This window comes from Mizuhopecten yessoensis, unplaced genomic scaffold, assembly GCF_002113885.1.
Source record: "Mizuhopecten yessoensis strain PY_sf001 unplaced genomic scaffold, ASM211388v2 scaffold6217, whole genome shotgun sequence".
Classification (NCBI taxonomy): domain Eukaryota; kingdom Metazoa; phylum Mollusca; class Bivalvia; order Pectinida; family Pectinidae; genus Mizuhopecten; species Mizuhopecten yessoensis.
The window spans coordinates 203488-217809 of record NW_018406439.1 but is presented as its reverse complement, the minus strand read 5'-3'; the positions used below and the strand labels follow the sequence as shown (position 1 = coordinate 217809).

The following is a 14322-nucleotide window of genomic DNA, read 5'->3' as shown; positions in this document are numbered from 1 at the left end:
AAAGCGAAACCTATCAGTTAACAAAAAATAATTTAGATGCCTTCTATAGGCCAATCTGTTGGGCTATTTAGCCTGTCTTTAGGAGTGATCTATTGTGGAGTGTTTTATTTGTAGGAGTGGTTGTAGTGTGAAGTGTGTTATATCTGTAGGAGTCATCCTGTTGTGTAGTGTGTTATTTGTGGGAGTGATTGTAGTGTGAAGTGTGTTATATCTGTAGGAGTCATCCTGTTTGTAGTGTGCTATTTGTAGGAGTGATTGTAGTGTGAAGTGTGTTATATCTGTAGGAGTCATCCTGTTGTGGAGTGTGTTATTTGTAGGAGTGATTGTAGTGTGAAGTGTTTTATATCTGTAGGAGTCATCCTGTTTGTAGTGTGCTATTTGTAGGAGTGATTGTAGTGTGAAGTGTGTTATATCTGTAGGAGTCATCCTGTTGTGGAGTGTGTTATGAGTAGGAATCATTCTATTGTCGAGTGTGTTGTCCGTAGGAGTCATTACATTGTGGAATTTGCTGTCTGTAGCGGTCATCCTAGAGTGGATGTTATATCTGTAGCATTCATCCTTTTATGAAGTGTGTTATATCTGTAGGAATCATTCTATTTAGGAGTGTGTTGTCTGAATCAGTCATGTTATTGCGGAGTGTTGTCTGTAGCAGTCATCCTATAGTGGAGTGTGCTATATCTATAGTAAGAATTCAATTGTACAGTGTGTTGTCTATAGGAGTCATCATATTTTGGAGTGTGTTATATCTTTAGGAATCATCCTGTTGAGGAGTGTGTTGTCTGTAGAAGTCATACTGTAGCCTGTGTTGTGGTTAGGAGTGATCATATTGTAGCATGTGTTGTGTGTAGGAGTCATCCTAATGTAGCCTGTGTTTGTGTAGAAGTCATATTGTTGAAGCCTGTGCTGTCTGTAGAAGTCATACTGTTGTAACCTGTGTTGTGGGTAGAAGTCATCATATTGTAGTCAGTGTTGTGTGTAGGAGTCATCCTATTGTAGCCTGTGTTGTGGGTAGAAGTCATCCTATTGTGGCATGTGTTGTGTGTATGAGTCATACTGTTGTAGCATGTGTTGTGGGTAGAAGTCATCATATTGTAGTCTGTGTTTTGTGTATGAGTCATACTGTTGTAGTCTGTGTTGTGTGTATGAGTGATCCTATTGTAGCCTGTGTTGTGTGTAGGAGTGATCCTATTGTAGCCTGTGTTGTGGGTAGAAGTGATCCTATTGTAGCATGTGTTGTGTGTAGGAGTGATCCTATTGTAGCTATGTTGTGTGTAGGAGTGATCCTATTGTAGCCTGTATTGTGTGTAGGAGTGATCGTATTGTAGCCTGTGTTGTGTGTAGGCGTCATCCTATTGTAGCCTGTGTTGTGTGTAGGCGTCATCCTATTGTAGCATGTGTTGTGTATAGTAGTGATCATATTGTAGCCTGTGTTGTGTGTAGGCGTCATCCTATTGTAGCATGTGTTGTGTATAGTAGTGATCATATTGTAGCCTGTGTTGTGGGTAGGAGTGATCCTATTGTAGCTATGTTGTGTGTAGGAGTGATCCTATTGTAGCCTGTGTTGTGGGTAGGAGTGATCCTATTGTAGCTGTGTTGTGGGTAGGAGTGATCCTATTGTAGCTGTGTTGTGTATAGGAGTGATCCTATTGTAGCCTATGTTGTGTGTAGGAGTGATCCTATTGTAGCCTGTGTTGTGTGTAGGAGTGATCCTATTGTAGCCTATGTTGTGGGTAGGAGTGATCCTATTGTAGCTGTGTTGTGGATAGGAGTGATCCTATTGTAGCTGTGTTGTGGATAGGAGTGATCCTATTGTAGCTGTGTTGTGGGTAGGGGTGATCCTATTGTAGCTGTGTTGTGTATAGGAGAGATCCTATTGTAGCCTATGTTGTGTGTAGGAGTCATCCTATTGTAGCCTGTGTTGTGTGTAGGAGTGCTCCTATTGTAGCCTGTGTTGTGTGTAGGAGTGATCCTATTGTAGCATGTGCTGTGTGTAGGAGTGATCAAATTGTAGCCTGTGTTGTGTGTAGGCGTCATCCTATTGTGATGCTCCTTCTCATTAAAGACACAGCGAGAAGGAACTACACTGTTACCTAACGCTACGATACATTCCGTACCAGTTTATCTATCTTCAGAGGGAAGTGTAGACAAAACCAAGACATTATCTGCATACACTGTTTTAGTTGGAACATGCACTTCAAAGGACCTTTCTAGCAAATTTGGGGGAGAAACTAATTAAAAGCCGTAGACGAAAAGCGGAACCATATTACTACTTACGACTGTACGTTTAGGTATGTCAGAGGTGTGGATGATGGAACATTTCACTAAAGCTTTCCCGGACTTTCAAAGTAAGCTGGTGCTTTTACCATCTGTTCAATGATCGAAAGTTTATCAAACCTACAGTCGTTAGCGAGGGGGTGCATTAACCAACCACACCATTCTTCTCAAGGCTATGATTCACTGCTATAATAATATTACGACCATGGACGATGACGGATGACGTCTGTCTTTTTGTTGCTAATTGATAATATTACACGCGTGGTAGAGATAGGGTTTTCAAGTATATATCGCCAATATATACACATGCAAAGTTCTCAAAGATTGTTACAAATATGTATATGTATACTTCAACGTGAACCATATGTTCAGGTCTTATTCAGGTGCCATCACGTACCTGGGCTTTTGTCATGAACAAATCGTGTTCTATGTCCTTGTTATATGAAGGCAAACATTTTTGACTTTACTCATTAGTGTGCCTTGCTTTTTTGTTGTCACTACCCCAGTCCTCGCTTTGAGGACATGCGATTACTCGGTTGGACCTAGGTTTACATGCGCATTGCTTGCAGGAAATATGTTCAGATTTATAATGAAAAATAATTGATAAATAACAACTTTATGAAGATTTATGATTACATCACAAGAAGCGATATGATTACGTCGTGAAGTCGCGGCGAATACAACATTTGACATGTGCCTGTTATAGAAGATTTATATAGAATATTGCATAGTGTCCATGTCTTATTGAATTACATTAACTCGTTCAATAATTTAATATGACACGAGCCTAATCAATTGAATATGACATGGATACTAATGTAAGATTCTATTTATCACATAACATTCATAATCGGAAAACAAAATTTCAAACACAATAATGTGTTACATGTATCAGCTGACTCTATATAGGTCAAAAAGTAAAGTACCCCGATCACAGTAATGTCTTTGCGCGCAGTACAAAGTAGTTCCAGATTTCTTTTAATAATAAATAGTTTCAGATGTATATGAAAAACCCGTGATGATGTTTGCCCTTAATACAGGATAGCACAATACATATGTAGCATTCCTGAAAACGACGTAAAAACCTTTTAACACTGGATGATGCCTGTTTGATTTATCATGGCTTATTCGGTAAATAGTGCTGATACTGAAAACAGGCTCTGGAACAGTTGGTAAGCGTGACAGGTAAGCAAAATAAGCAGGAAAACCTTGTTCCTTATATGTTACTGCTCAGAAAAGGAAACAAAACTATTGCGAGATTAAGGTCGTTTTGTCTGGTTAAGTAATACAAATGTTTTGCAAAATGTACCACCTCTGATCTCGTGTTCTACAGGAGAAATTGAAGGATTAAACCTTATTAGCAATATATCTGAACGCGAACTTTTACGAAAAGACTCCTATAATACTTCTTGTATGTATTAAGGTAATAAAAAATCAAAATAATTGCAGCTACCTGTGCGCTATTCTGAAATATATTACACATTAAGACAGTTACATGTACTAAGCCGGCTACGTTGTTCTGGGCTAGTTGACGCATTGCTAAGCGTGTTTTGTTATTTTGCCATTTGGTGCATAACAACAACTAAGCTTGCTTTGTTTTGGGCTAGTTGATGCATCACGGCAACAAGTTGTGCGTTGCACGGGATTTGTTTCTTTTACAATGCGATAGATACTGCGTTGTGTGTAAGCTAGAGCATTTCTTATGTTTCTATATTAAGTAAGGTTTTCTTGCCGTGCTCCTGGACGTAATTGGCATCTTGGTAATAGGGCACATCTTGTATCAATGACTTCTATCGGATACAATTAAGACGATACCTTATATATAGGCGATACTTTTATTAATAGACGCTAAAACAATAAATAGTATCTCGGTTTTAAGTGCTGCAATTAAGACCCTTGACATGTTACACTTCTTGTGACTCTCATATAATCCTTGTATTCCATGTAGTGCATGACAATAATTTGATGTTAACATAGGATAATCCACGAGGTGAGTGTTAAAGTGGAGTTCTGGGAAGATTAGTACGTTATTGTTGTTAGGGTCAGAATGGTCATACTTAAAGCACGTCGTTCATTGTCAGTAAAATAAGTTGGGATTCCATTGTCTGTAACGAGAGTGTTTTTGTAAACTATGACTACGTATATTGCGGTATTCTAAGCAAATCATAGAGACCGCAGCAAGAGGAGCATATAACGGTATATAAACGGTAGACTGATGAAGTAATGAAGGAGTATATATAGTACGCTGAATTGAAGTTTTTACGTCAACTTACTTTAAATGTATTCTTCAGTGTTGAAAGATAAGAGAACAACAATTGCTAGACCCACACATCATGATAGCCCCGGGGAAAGAGCTTGCACATCAAGCTCTTGTATTGGTGAAACACATAAAGCCATTTTATGTAAGCATGGCATTTAGTCCAGGAAGCAAACGCAAACAGTAGGTCTTTGTGTATGTAGGTAGACACGAGGAATGCACAGGGTGAGTGTGAGAAGCAGAAGTACGCGCCTGTATGTAGAGAGAGTTAAGGAAACATATAGTAGTTGTTAGGAGTAGAAAGAATGTGTAGAGAGGGCTGAGGAAACAGACAGTAGGTGTTGTGTGAAGGAAGGGTTGAGCACACAGATACCAAGCGTGTGCGTATAAGGTGAGTTGATTAACAAAGTAGAGGAGAAGTCAGTTAGTGAAGTAATTTGCAGGACGGTTGAGGAGTGTTTTACGTGCAGGTAGAAATAAGGAGAGGAAACATATAGTACATACGTGTAGGTGTTTTTATGCGGAGATGGCTAAGGAGAGGAAAGATATAGTACATACGTGTAGGGGTTTGTATGCGGAGATGGCTAAGGAGATGAAACATATAGTACATACGTGTAGGTGATTGTATGCGGAGATGGCTAAGGAGTGGAAACATATAGTACATACGTGTAGTTGTTTGTATGCGGAGATGGCTAAGGAGTGGAAACATATAGTACATACGTGTAGGTGTTTTTATGCGGAGATGGCTAAGGAGAGGAAAGATATAGTACATACGTGTAGGGGTTGGTATGCGGAGATGGCTAAGGAGAGGAAACATATAGTACATCCGTGTAGGTGTTTGTATGCGGAGATGGCTAAGGAGAGGAACGAGACAACATTCGTTGGGAGGAGTAAGGAGTTGTTGTTTGTATGAAGGGTTAGGGTGAGGTAAAAGACAGTTGGTGGTTATGTGCTGGGAGAGGAAGGAGAGAGAAAACCCCAGTAGGTGTTGATGTGCTAAGAGGGTCACTGAGAGGAAACACCCAGTAGGTGTTTGTGTGCTGGGAAGGTAAGGAGTGGAACCAGACAGTAGGTGTTTGTGTGCTGGGAGGGTAAGGAGAGGAAACAGACAGTAGGTTTTTGTGTGCTGGGAAGGTAAAGAGAGGAAACAGACAGTAGGTGTTTGTGTGCTAGGGGGGTCACTGAGAGGAAACAGACAGTAGGTGTTTGTGTGCTGGGGGGGTAAGAAGAGGAAACAGACAGTAGGTGTTTGTGTGCTAGGGGGGTCACTGAGAGGAAACAGACAGTAGGGGTTTGTGTGCTGGGAGGGTAAGGAGAGGAAACAGACAGTACGTGTTTTTGTGCTGGGAGGGTAAGGAGAGGAAACAGACAGTAGGTGTTTGTGTGCTAGGAGGGTAAGGAGAGGAAACAGACAGTAGGTGTTTGTTTGCTGGGAAGGTAAGGAATAGGAAACAGACAGTAGGTGTTTGTGTGCTGGGAGGGTAAAGAGATGAAACAGACAGTAGACGTTCTTTGCTGGGAGGGTAAGGATAGGAAACAGACAGTACGTGTTTGTGTGCTGGGAGGGTAAGGAGAGGAAACAGACAGTAAGTGTTTGTGTGCTGGGAGGGTAAAGAGAGGAAACAGACAGTACGTGTTTTTGTGCTCGGAAGGTAAGGAGAGAAAACAGACAGTAGAAGTGTGTGTGCTGGGAGAGCAAGGAGAGGAGACAGACAGTAGATGTTTGTGTGCTGGGAGGGTAACGAGAGGAAACAGACAGTAGGTGTTTGTGTGCTGGGAAGGTATAGAGATGAAACAGACAGTAAGTGTTTGTGTGCTGAGAGGGTAACGAGAGGAAACAGACAGTAGGTGTACTTTGCTGATTGGGTAAAGGAGAGGCAACATACAATAGGTGTTTGTGTCGGATGATGTGTATGTATTTAGAACTATGAGGAAGCAGACACGATGTACAATATATATCTACAATAGGATCTTCTCTGTATGAGTTTGTCAGGCCGGACGATATCACGGACTGACAAGTTTCATGTACAGTCTCATCTAGCTGTATTAGGACAAGGGGGAGCCTCACACACCTCTGCCTTGTAATACTATACCAACCCCGAGTGTTGCATACATTTACGCTAAAATCATAAGCTGTCCTACACACCAAAACTTCTATTAGTCTAGATGTCGTTTCCGAGGCTGAAAGCGTTATATAAGGTTTATTTTAATACTCTCACACATATATATGATGTGTACCGGGCAACCGTGGATTGCTTACCTGACTGTGGCTTTGTATTGTGAAGAGTATTGCATGGAAACCAATGAGTATTCAAAACTAAAAGCAGAAATAGATAAAATTATGACATTTTCTGATAAGAGATTCCATGTAATATAAGACTTTCCATCACATTGGCCTATATAGATAAGGACGAATCTACTCTATACACTACCCTACAACAGTTTAGCTATATACTCGGGACCAACACTCTGTCTAGTCACTACTCAGGAACCGTCTCGTGTAATAACTAATTAAAACGGCATAATCATACTAGACATTTAACGGTTTCCCGCCAGTACACAAAGGAATACTGTTTGGACGATAGAATCACATAGATGTACGAGCCTAGTGCTGTCCACTCTGTTTTCTATCCACGTGAACTTTTTGAAATGTGTTTCACGTGGTGTGTATCGACAACTGTTTCTATTTTGTTTTCTCCGATTTTTTCCTCTTCCCAGCCAAACGAAACGCTTTATTTGCCAGATTTCTGTAACAGAGAGAGATGTTTATGACGATTTTAAGGTCTTGGTGTAATAATGAGCTTCCCATCAGTCCAACACAAATATATGTGTCTGTACGCTATAGCTGCAATGATAGGAACGCAACCGCGGTTCTTACCAGCCTAGCATGGACCAACGGTACAAGTATAACTATACCTGGTTACTGAAGTATGAGATCAGTAAACGACTAATATTTACATTTCAACTTCAAATTGACGAGCAGTAATTATATATAACAGAAGAACAATTTAACACAACAACCTCTTCAGCTTACTGTATATGCCGATATCCTGTTGTACGTTTCAGGAATTCTGAATGAGCTGGAGTTCCTAGAAATTTCAATCTGGAAATATTGTTGTCATCGTGACCTCATTTTTAAGTTTAAAGATTTCTGTATCTATCATGGTGACCAACATTCTAAAATTTGACGGGAGACTACAAAAATGCTGCTCTTCTTTTGCGAGAAACACGCCCAGAACGCATGTTTCACCTCCATTTTGTGTTTATGCTATAGGTGTTTGCTTGTTTATTGCTATTTCTTTACGTATTTCACGCCGTGGTAGATTGTTTCCTTGTTTGTCCTTCGTAAACAGCACACTTAAATAACGAAACATTCCGTGCTTATATGTAATGCTGGAAGACAAAGAAGCGTAAACACTATCCCGAAACACAGAAGATGTACAGTATTTAGTGGATCTAAATGAAACAGTAACCGAAGAGACGTAAACGAATATACAGATATAAATCAAACATGTCAACCGTCCCACGGATGTAGTAAAATCAAGTCAGTCCGTTACGGATCTATTAATAGACGGGTGAGTTGACAGGAGATTATCAATAATATAGCAAATTTGGTTTTCGGGAACATTAAAATGTAAAATAAATCACCATCTCATAGCACCATCATGGTTGATATAAGCATTGTAGCAAAATATTCATTTACTGACGTAATCGAAGATGTAGCGTTTAGAAATGTGGGATTCACACTCATTACCTGTAGACCATTGCTTAAGCTACATTTGACAAAGTATTACATCCAAAATGTTTAACAATGGCAAAGATAAAAAACCCGTTTTTTTTCTTTCGAAAATGTGCCTATATTATTAGAGTGGAGAGGAGCGCATTAATGTTACCCCGAACAGTCCTTATCTTATGTTGAAGGAACGTTCGATTTGGGTAGGGTATAGGCTGACGTAAAGAAGAACATACCGTCGCCATAGACAGCTGCAGTCACAGACAAATCGCGCAATCTGATATCGCTTTTGCTATATTTGAAAACTGACTCTATTTTGGGGTTGCAGTTTGAGTTAAATACTGTACACGAAAACCAACTGCACGAATGTCTGCTCTTTATGAATTTAAGTTGAAACGACGTTTACAGCGGACCATTCACTGGTGATGTAAGAAAGGCGACGTCAACGTGTTGACTAACGCGGTCTGTGTTCTATCCAAATCTAGAAACTTTGCATATAAGTGTCTATCTTGTGACTCTTACTATCTCCGCAGTAGCTCTAGGTTCTGTGTGTTACTTATAGTACACAAAACTTCCGCTTTATCTATTCAGGAAGTACGTGTTTTTTTCTACATGTGGTGCTGAAATGATCTTATAAATCTTTCCAGCTCTCTATTTGAAGGGAATCACTTATCGGCTGCATACTTACGTCAGGTTCAAATTTACTACGAGGATTGTGGGTCTGAGATGAGTACGTGTGTTATTGTCCAACATAGCATAGCTGATGATGATGAACAGACAACGACTCCTTCAGGACATCATTTCACGTGGCTTACGGAGCCTCCGATACAACACTTGGTAGTCTCTCCATTCCACACGTATCTGTGTGTATAAAAAATAATAAAATCGTCAACATGATTAACCTTTCTTTGCTTACTTTGCCGAAAACATTCTAAGCGGTTATCATAGAAAGGTTTTGCTACCCAGGTGTTCGTGGAAGCCATGCAGGGGCGCTGCTAGATTACCCGAAACTATCCGCATATCAATCCCCGTAATACGTTCAAGTTCTTGTTTGTAAGAATAGAGGCGCTTCCATAGTAACCATCACCTACTGAGGTTGATAGAAATAGAACAGTATTTGGCTATCACTAGCACAGTGACTCGGGCGCAATCCTCTAGTGATATTTAATGTGCCAATAGACTTGGAATAGGCAAGACATTTGTAATAACTCGACAAAATACACCAATCCCGTCTAAATAAATGTAGATATGTCCAATGGCCTTATATCCCAATTATCCCTGATTTACAACAACAAAAACAAAAATGCACACTGAGGTAATTGTATGCGGGGTTCAGTATGATTTCAGTGTATTTGAGTTCTCTGGTTTAACCAATAAAACTCTGGCAGACATTACTGGTTCAGTTTGCTGACATGGATAGATGAAATGCTCCCACAGATTAAAATACGTTTTATGATGCTCACCTACACAACACATGTCTATTATATGAAGTCGTAATTCAAGAATATGTTCAAGAGACTTATTATGGGGTATGTTACAATTATACCAACATGTCGGAGACCGTAAAAGACGAACGCCGTATGCCACAGCTACTCGTTTTGTTTATACACGATGATTGGATATGCGGTAAAATAATCTACACTATAACCTTCAACCGTAATTCTGTTTACAACGTGCTTATTGCAGGTGCCTCATATCACCTTAACTTAAATAACATTAGGGAAAAAATAAATCTCAATATGATAACTTAATAAACATGGAGTGTACCTAAATCTTGTGGCCGAGGAACGTCGATCCTACACCTATCTAGGTTCCTAACAAATGTGCGTAGTTATTGTATAAAACTGGGTTAACAATCGAGGAACTGACGAGGATTATAGCGGTCCAACCAGTAGGTGGAATTTGGGGCTGATTTGTGGTGAATGTGTCGGATACAGAACGGTGTTTTCTTGATTGCTGATTGGTGGCAGAATAAGAGATTGCTTTATTGGGGGTTTATTGCTGATTGTTGAACAGCTGATTGGTGGCAGAATAAGGGGTTGCTGTATTAGAGGTTTATTGCTGATTGTTAAACAGCTGATTAGTGGCAGAATAAGGGGTTGCTATATTGGGGGTTTATTAGTTTTCACTAGTTTATTGAGGTTGGACCTTTATATTTGATTTTGAACAGGTTTCTGAACTTGGTGTTGATGAATAATATTTAGATTTTGGAAACGATTGATACGTTTCCACTTTCATCTCTTATACTTAATTTAAGAGTTATTAGAAAAGGGCGAATTATTGCCGTGTACTTAACTTCATTAGATTCAAAACCCATCAAACCACGTACACAATATCAAATATTCGCCTTACATTGTACAGACTTTAATCAACCTTTTTTTTCTCATGTATACTTTGTTTGTTTTTAGCTGTTTACACGTTGTTCTTTATAATTTCAGCACAAGATGGCAGCGGTACCTTCAGGTTTAAGACCAGAGATTAAGGATAACGCGGATGGGTCGATCCGGGTCGAGTACAGTCCTGTGGCAGGGGGACGACACGAGGTGCAGATGTGTTACGAGGGAAGCGCCGTAGAGGGTATGTTGTCAAAAGTTTTATTTTTCATAACACGGAGTATATTATACAATGTATGACATTGATAAGGAATGGTACAGTAAAAACGGAAGTCCCCTCCGAAGGTGAAATGTTCGTACCCTTTGTATCTACAAAATGAGTTCGGTATCTCTATATTCCACCTGTCATCAGTATTTTACTACATTTTCACACACGGACATTACGTAGACAACTAAACATACATCTGTAAGTAAATTAAACGAAAATTTAACGAAGAATGTATTTGAAAATGAAAAAAAAGACAATGAAAGCAAAACAAAAACAAAAAGAAAAAAAGAAATGAAGAACTCTAAAACGATTAAATCACTTATATACTTTCGACGCAGACTAACATAATTTTGGAATATGTTTGCCGCCATCACAAGATAAGGGCAATTATGTGCAGTATAAAATTGAAAATACCCGCATAAGTAATTCACTTTCATATAATTCACTTACGTTAAATAATGTCGACAAAAAGAAACAAATGGCCGCCATTTTGTCACGTACGCTCTATAACGCCAATGAGTCGGAATCAGACGAAGCTTTCGTAACGCTACTGATTGGACACAGACGTGGACTGATTTCGACCTATAAACATGTACTACATGTACATACACATAGCTGTAATTCCAGGAAGTCTGTTGTCATGTCCAAGCACTGGTTATCCACCTCAATGTTTTTTGTTAGTTGCCCGAAGGAATAATTTACGAAAGTACGAATTGTTATTGTCTAGAGTAATTAAATGATTATAGTGAATTTAAATATGTCAGTGAGACTGCATGGAGCTGTACATGATGGGTTTTGCAATGCAACTGGTTTGCCAGGTAATGAGATAATAATTTAAATCTGTGAGAGCATGTTCTCCTACCAGTAAGTCCTGAGACTCGTATTTCCGTCGGTTATCGGTAACCATAGCACATTATTTATTGTGTAAAAACGCCAGGTTGTTGATTTTTTTTCATGTAACACGAAACATGCATTTGGAAATGGAAAGCACACCACATATACATCTAGTATTTGCTCAAAATGGCATTCGGTGCTGGGCAGAGTGCCACCTCGCCAAGTCGGGGCTCGGCTCGCTCCAATCACTACAGCAGCGCTCTCCTAACGCTACAGGGTCTGTACACACAGCTGTGTTAACACTACAATAACCAGAAGAAAGATGAGTTCTGTCCATGTATTAAAGGTATCCCAAGTGTCAGTATCACAAGCAATCACGCATTTTACGTGAAACAAACGCACAAAGCATATTTAATTTCCAATTAATCATGATGATATAAGATAATTTAAAATAACATGGTAAGAAACTAAACTTATAAAAGATGATATGTTAAATTCGAGTTATCAGCCGTAGCGGGAATAGGATAACCCCTTACATTGCACGGGAACGCCCCCTCATTTACGGCAGATTAAGTCAATGCCGGAAACATTGCGATTTTGATATGATGCTTTCACAACGTATAAACGTTTGTTTACATCATAGGAACTGTCTAGGTGCGGTAGTACATATAATTAACAGACAGAGGATTAATTCCACACAATCTATCGATATTCTTCACATAATTCAGTACCTATTGGTCAACGACCTTTCAAATGCACTGGAAAGCTTCATTCTTTATGAATTGATTTGTACATATATTCAGATTACAATTTCACTACTTTGGTTTCTATGTTTACTTATAAACGAGTTTTACAACACATGTGTCGGAGAATGATATGAATAACAGCCAGCCGACAGGCAGTGTGGCCAAGGATATCAGATGATAGCCAAACCTGTCTCTCGTATGAATGCAGTTACATGTGTATTTAATCACAGCCGGAATAACAGCTGATTATCCTATATAGAAATTAAAAAAAATTACTATGTGGTCTATAATGAGGTCTGTTCTGTTCAACATTAAATCGCTATTAAGAAAAACGTAAAACAAGAATGTAATTTTCCGCATGATTGAAAGTTTGTTCCATGCTATCTGTTTTTAATTTGATAAGATTACATCAGTAGATGTTTGCTGTCAATGCGTCACGTCTCGGCAATGTATTTGCAAATCCTGGTAAAGCTCAATTTCTACTGAGGCAATATTTGAAGAAGATATAGATAAATCTACTGACTATTCACGGCGCTTTATTACTGAATACCAAGTATTTCGATGATTTGTTGTATTTCATTCATCACATCAAAATATAGATTAATGACAGTCGTACAATGCCGGTAGTGGTTGGCTCTTCACTAGACTTGAAGATATTTACCAGCCGTGGGACAGTAGTGGTCGCCGTACAATAGGTCAATAAACATTCCCTACTACCAAACAGTATGACAAATATTTAACTTGCAGTTTAACAATACAGTTTACCTCTCTATTAAAGTGACAATGATATGTTGCGTTTACGTGCCACAGATAATTACTTCAGAATATATTCTAAAATTTGAACTTTTCCGGAAAGGTGTCTTCTTACGACCAATACATCACAAAGAAAACAAATGACTGAACAATTTTGAACTACACCGAAGAAATGGTCGACGCAATAACACTATTTCTATTATAGTGATGGGCTGTATGCTAGTATTTATGTTTGTGTTTTTATGACTAATTACAATTTTGTTCTGGTGGGTTTAACCTCTGTGATTTATTGATTTATTTGTAATACATACGTTTCTAACCAGAATGCTATATTTCCTTGCGAGGTACCTCGTACAGACGATTTATCAGACTTACGTAACAAATGTATACACACACGTACACTGAACTCCGAAAACATCAGACTGCTTGCATCAGTTGATAATGCCCTACAAGAACAATAGATATTTGATATGTTCGAGATGCAACAATGTTTGTGTACGTGACAGAAGCCGTTTTCCATCAGGGTACATTCGTTGTCTCAACACAATCATTATAGTTATCCCAAATCCATTCCGTTTCAAGGGTTTAGACTTATTTACACACTGCTGTAACAAAACGTTGTTGCTATTTATTTAATCTACGTCACAATCAGTCATGCTTCGGCCTTTCATTCTTATTGAGCAACACATTATTTGCCATTTACTTGATTCTGTGAAAAGGATTGTTCTGATTGATAAACTACGAAAACAGTGCAAAGTCCTTCTCCAATTGAAGTGTTACATAAGTAGAGACTTAGAAAGAATAAAATTATGTTCGTTACCGAAAATCTTTCATTTTTCAAACTCGGTTATTTAATCAACAAAAAATAACAGTACATGATTTTATCATATTGACTTTCTTTGTATTTTTAAGTGATAATTACAATTACCACATCTGACGAATATGGAAAAAAAGATATTTTAAATTTTAATTCTTACAGCTAGTCCGGCTAATAAAAAACAACAATGATAATCATTGGTTAACCAACTTTTCTTAACTGAAATTTGCGAAACGTTTGACAAAAACATATATAAGGAGTCGTTAGTGGATTTGATAATCTTTTCAACTGATTTTAACTAATAAAA

The 14322-nt window shown here is 38.6% G+C and overlaps 1 protein-coding gene and 1 long non-coding RNA gene across 6 annotated transcripts in view; one reads left to right on the top strand and one right to left on the bottom strand.

The window, feature by feature from the left end:
- The window catches only part of LOC110451856 (filamin-A-like), a 43820-nt gene that overhangs the window by 9941 nt on the left and 19557 nt on the right, over positions 1-14322 (top strand). For 3 of the 4 annotated variants that reach the window (XM_021500070.1, XM_021500071.1, XM_021500072.1), the window contains exon 2: positions 10703-10841. In XM_021500070.1, coding sequence (XP_021355745.1) covers positions 10703-10841 — 139 coding nt within the window. Of the gene's footprint in view, positions 1-4899; positions 4923-10702; positions 10842-14322 lie in introns of those variants that run through there. The other variant, XM_021500074.1, reaches the window with a different exon arrangement.
- LOC110451857 overlaps positions 1-14322 on the bottom strand; it is a 29140-nt gene that overhangs the window by 9809 nt on the left and 5009 nt on the right. The window contains exons 2-3 of one of the 2 annotated variants that reach the window (XR_002463113.1): positions 13574-13644; positions 8953-9125 (exon numbers count right to left, since the gene is read on the bottom strand). This is a non-coding gene — a long non-coding RNA (uncharacterized LOC110451857). The remainder of the gene's footprint in view (positions 1-8952; positions 9126-13573; positions 13645-14322) is intronic. The other variant, XR_002463112.1, reaches the window with a different exon arrangement.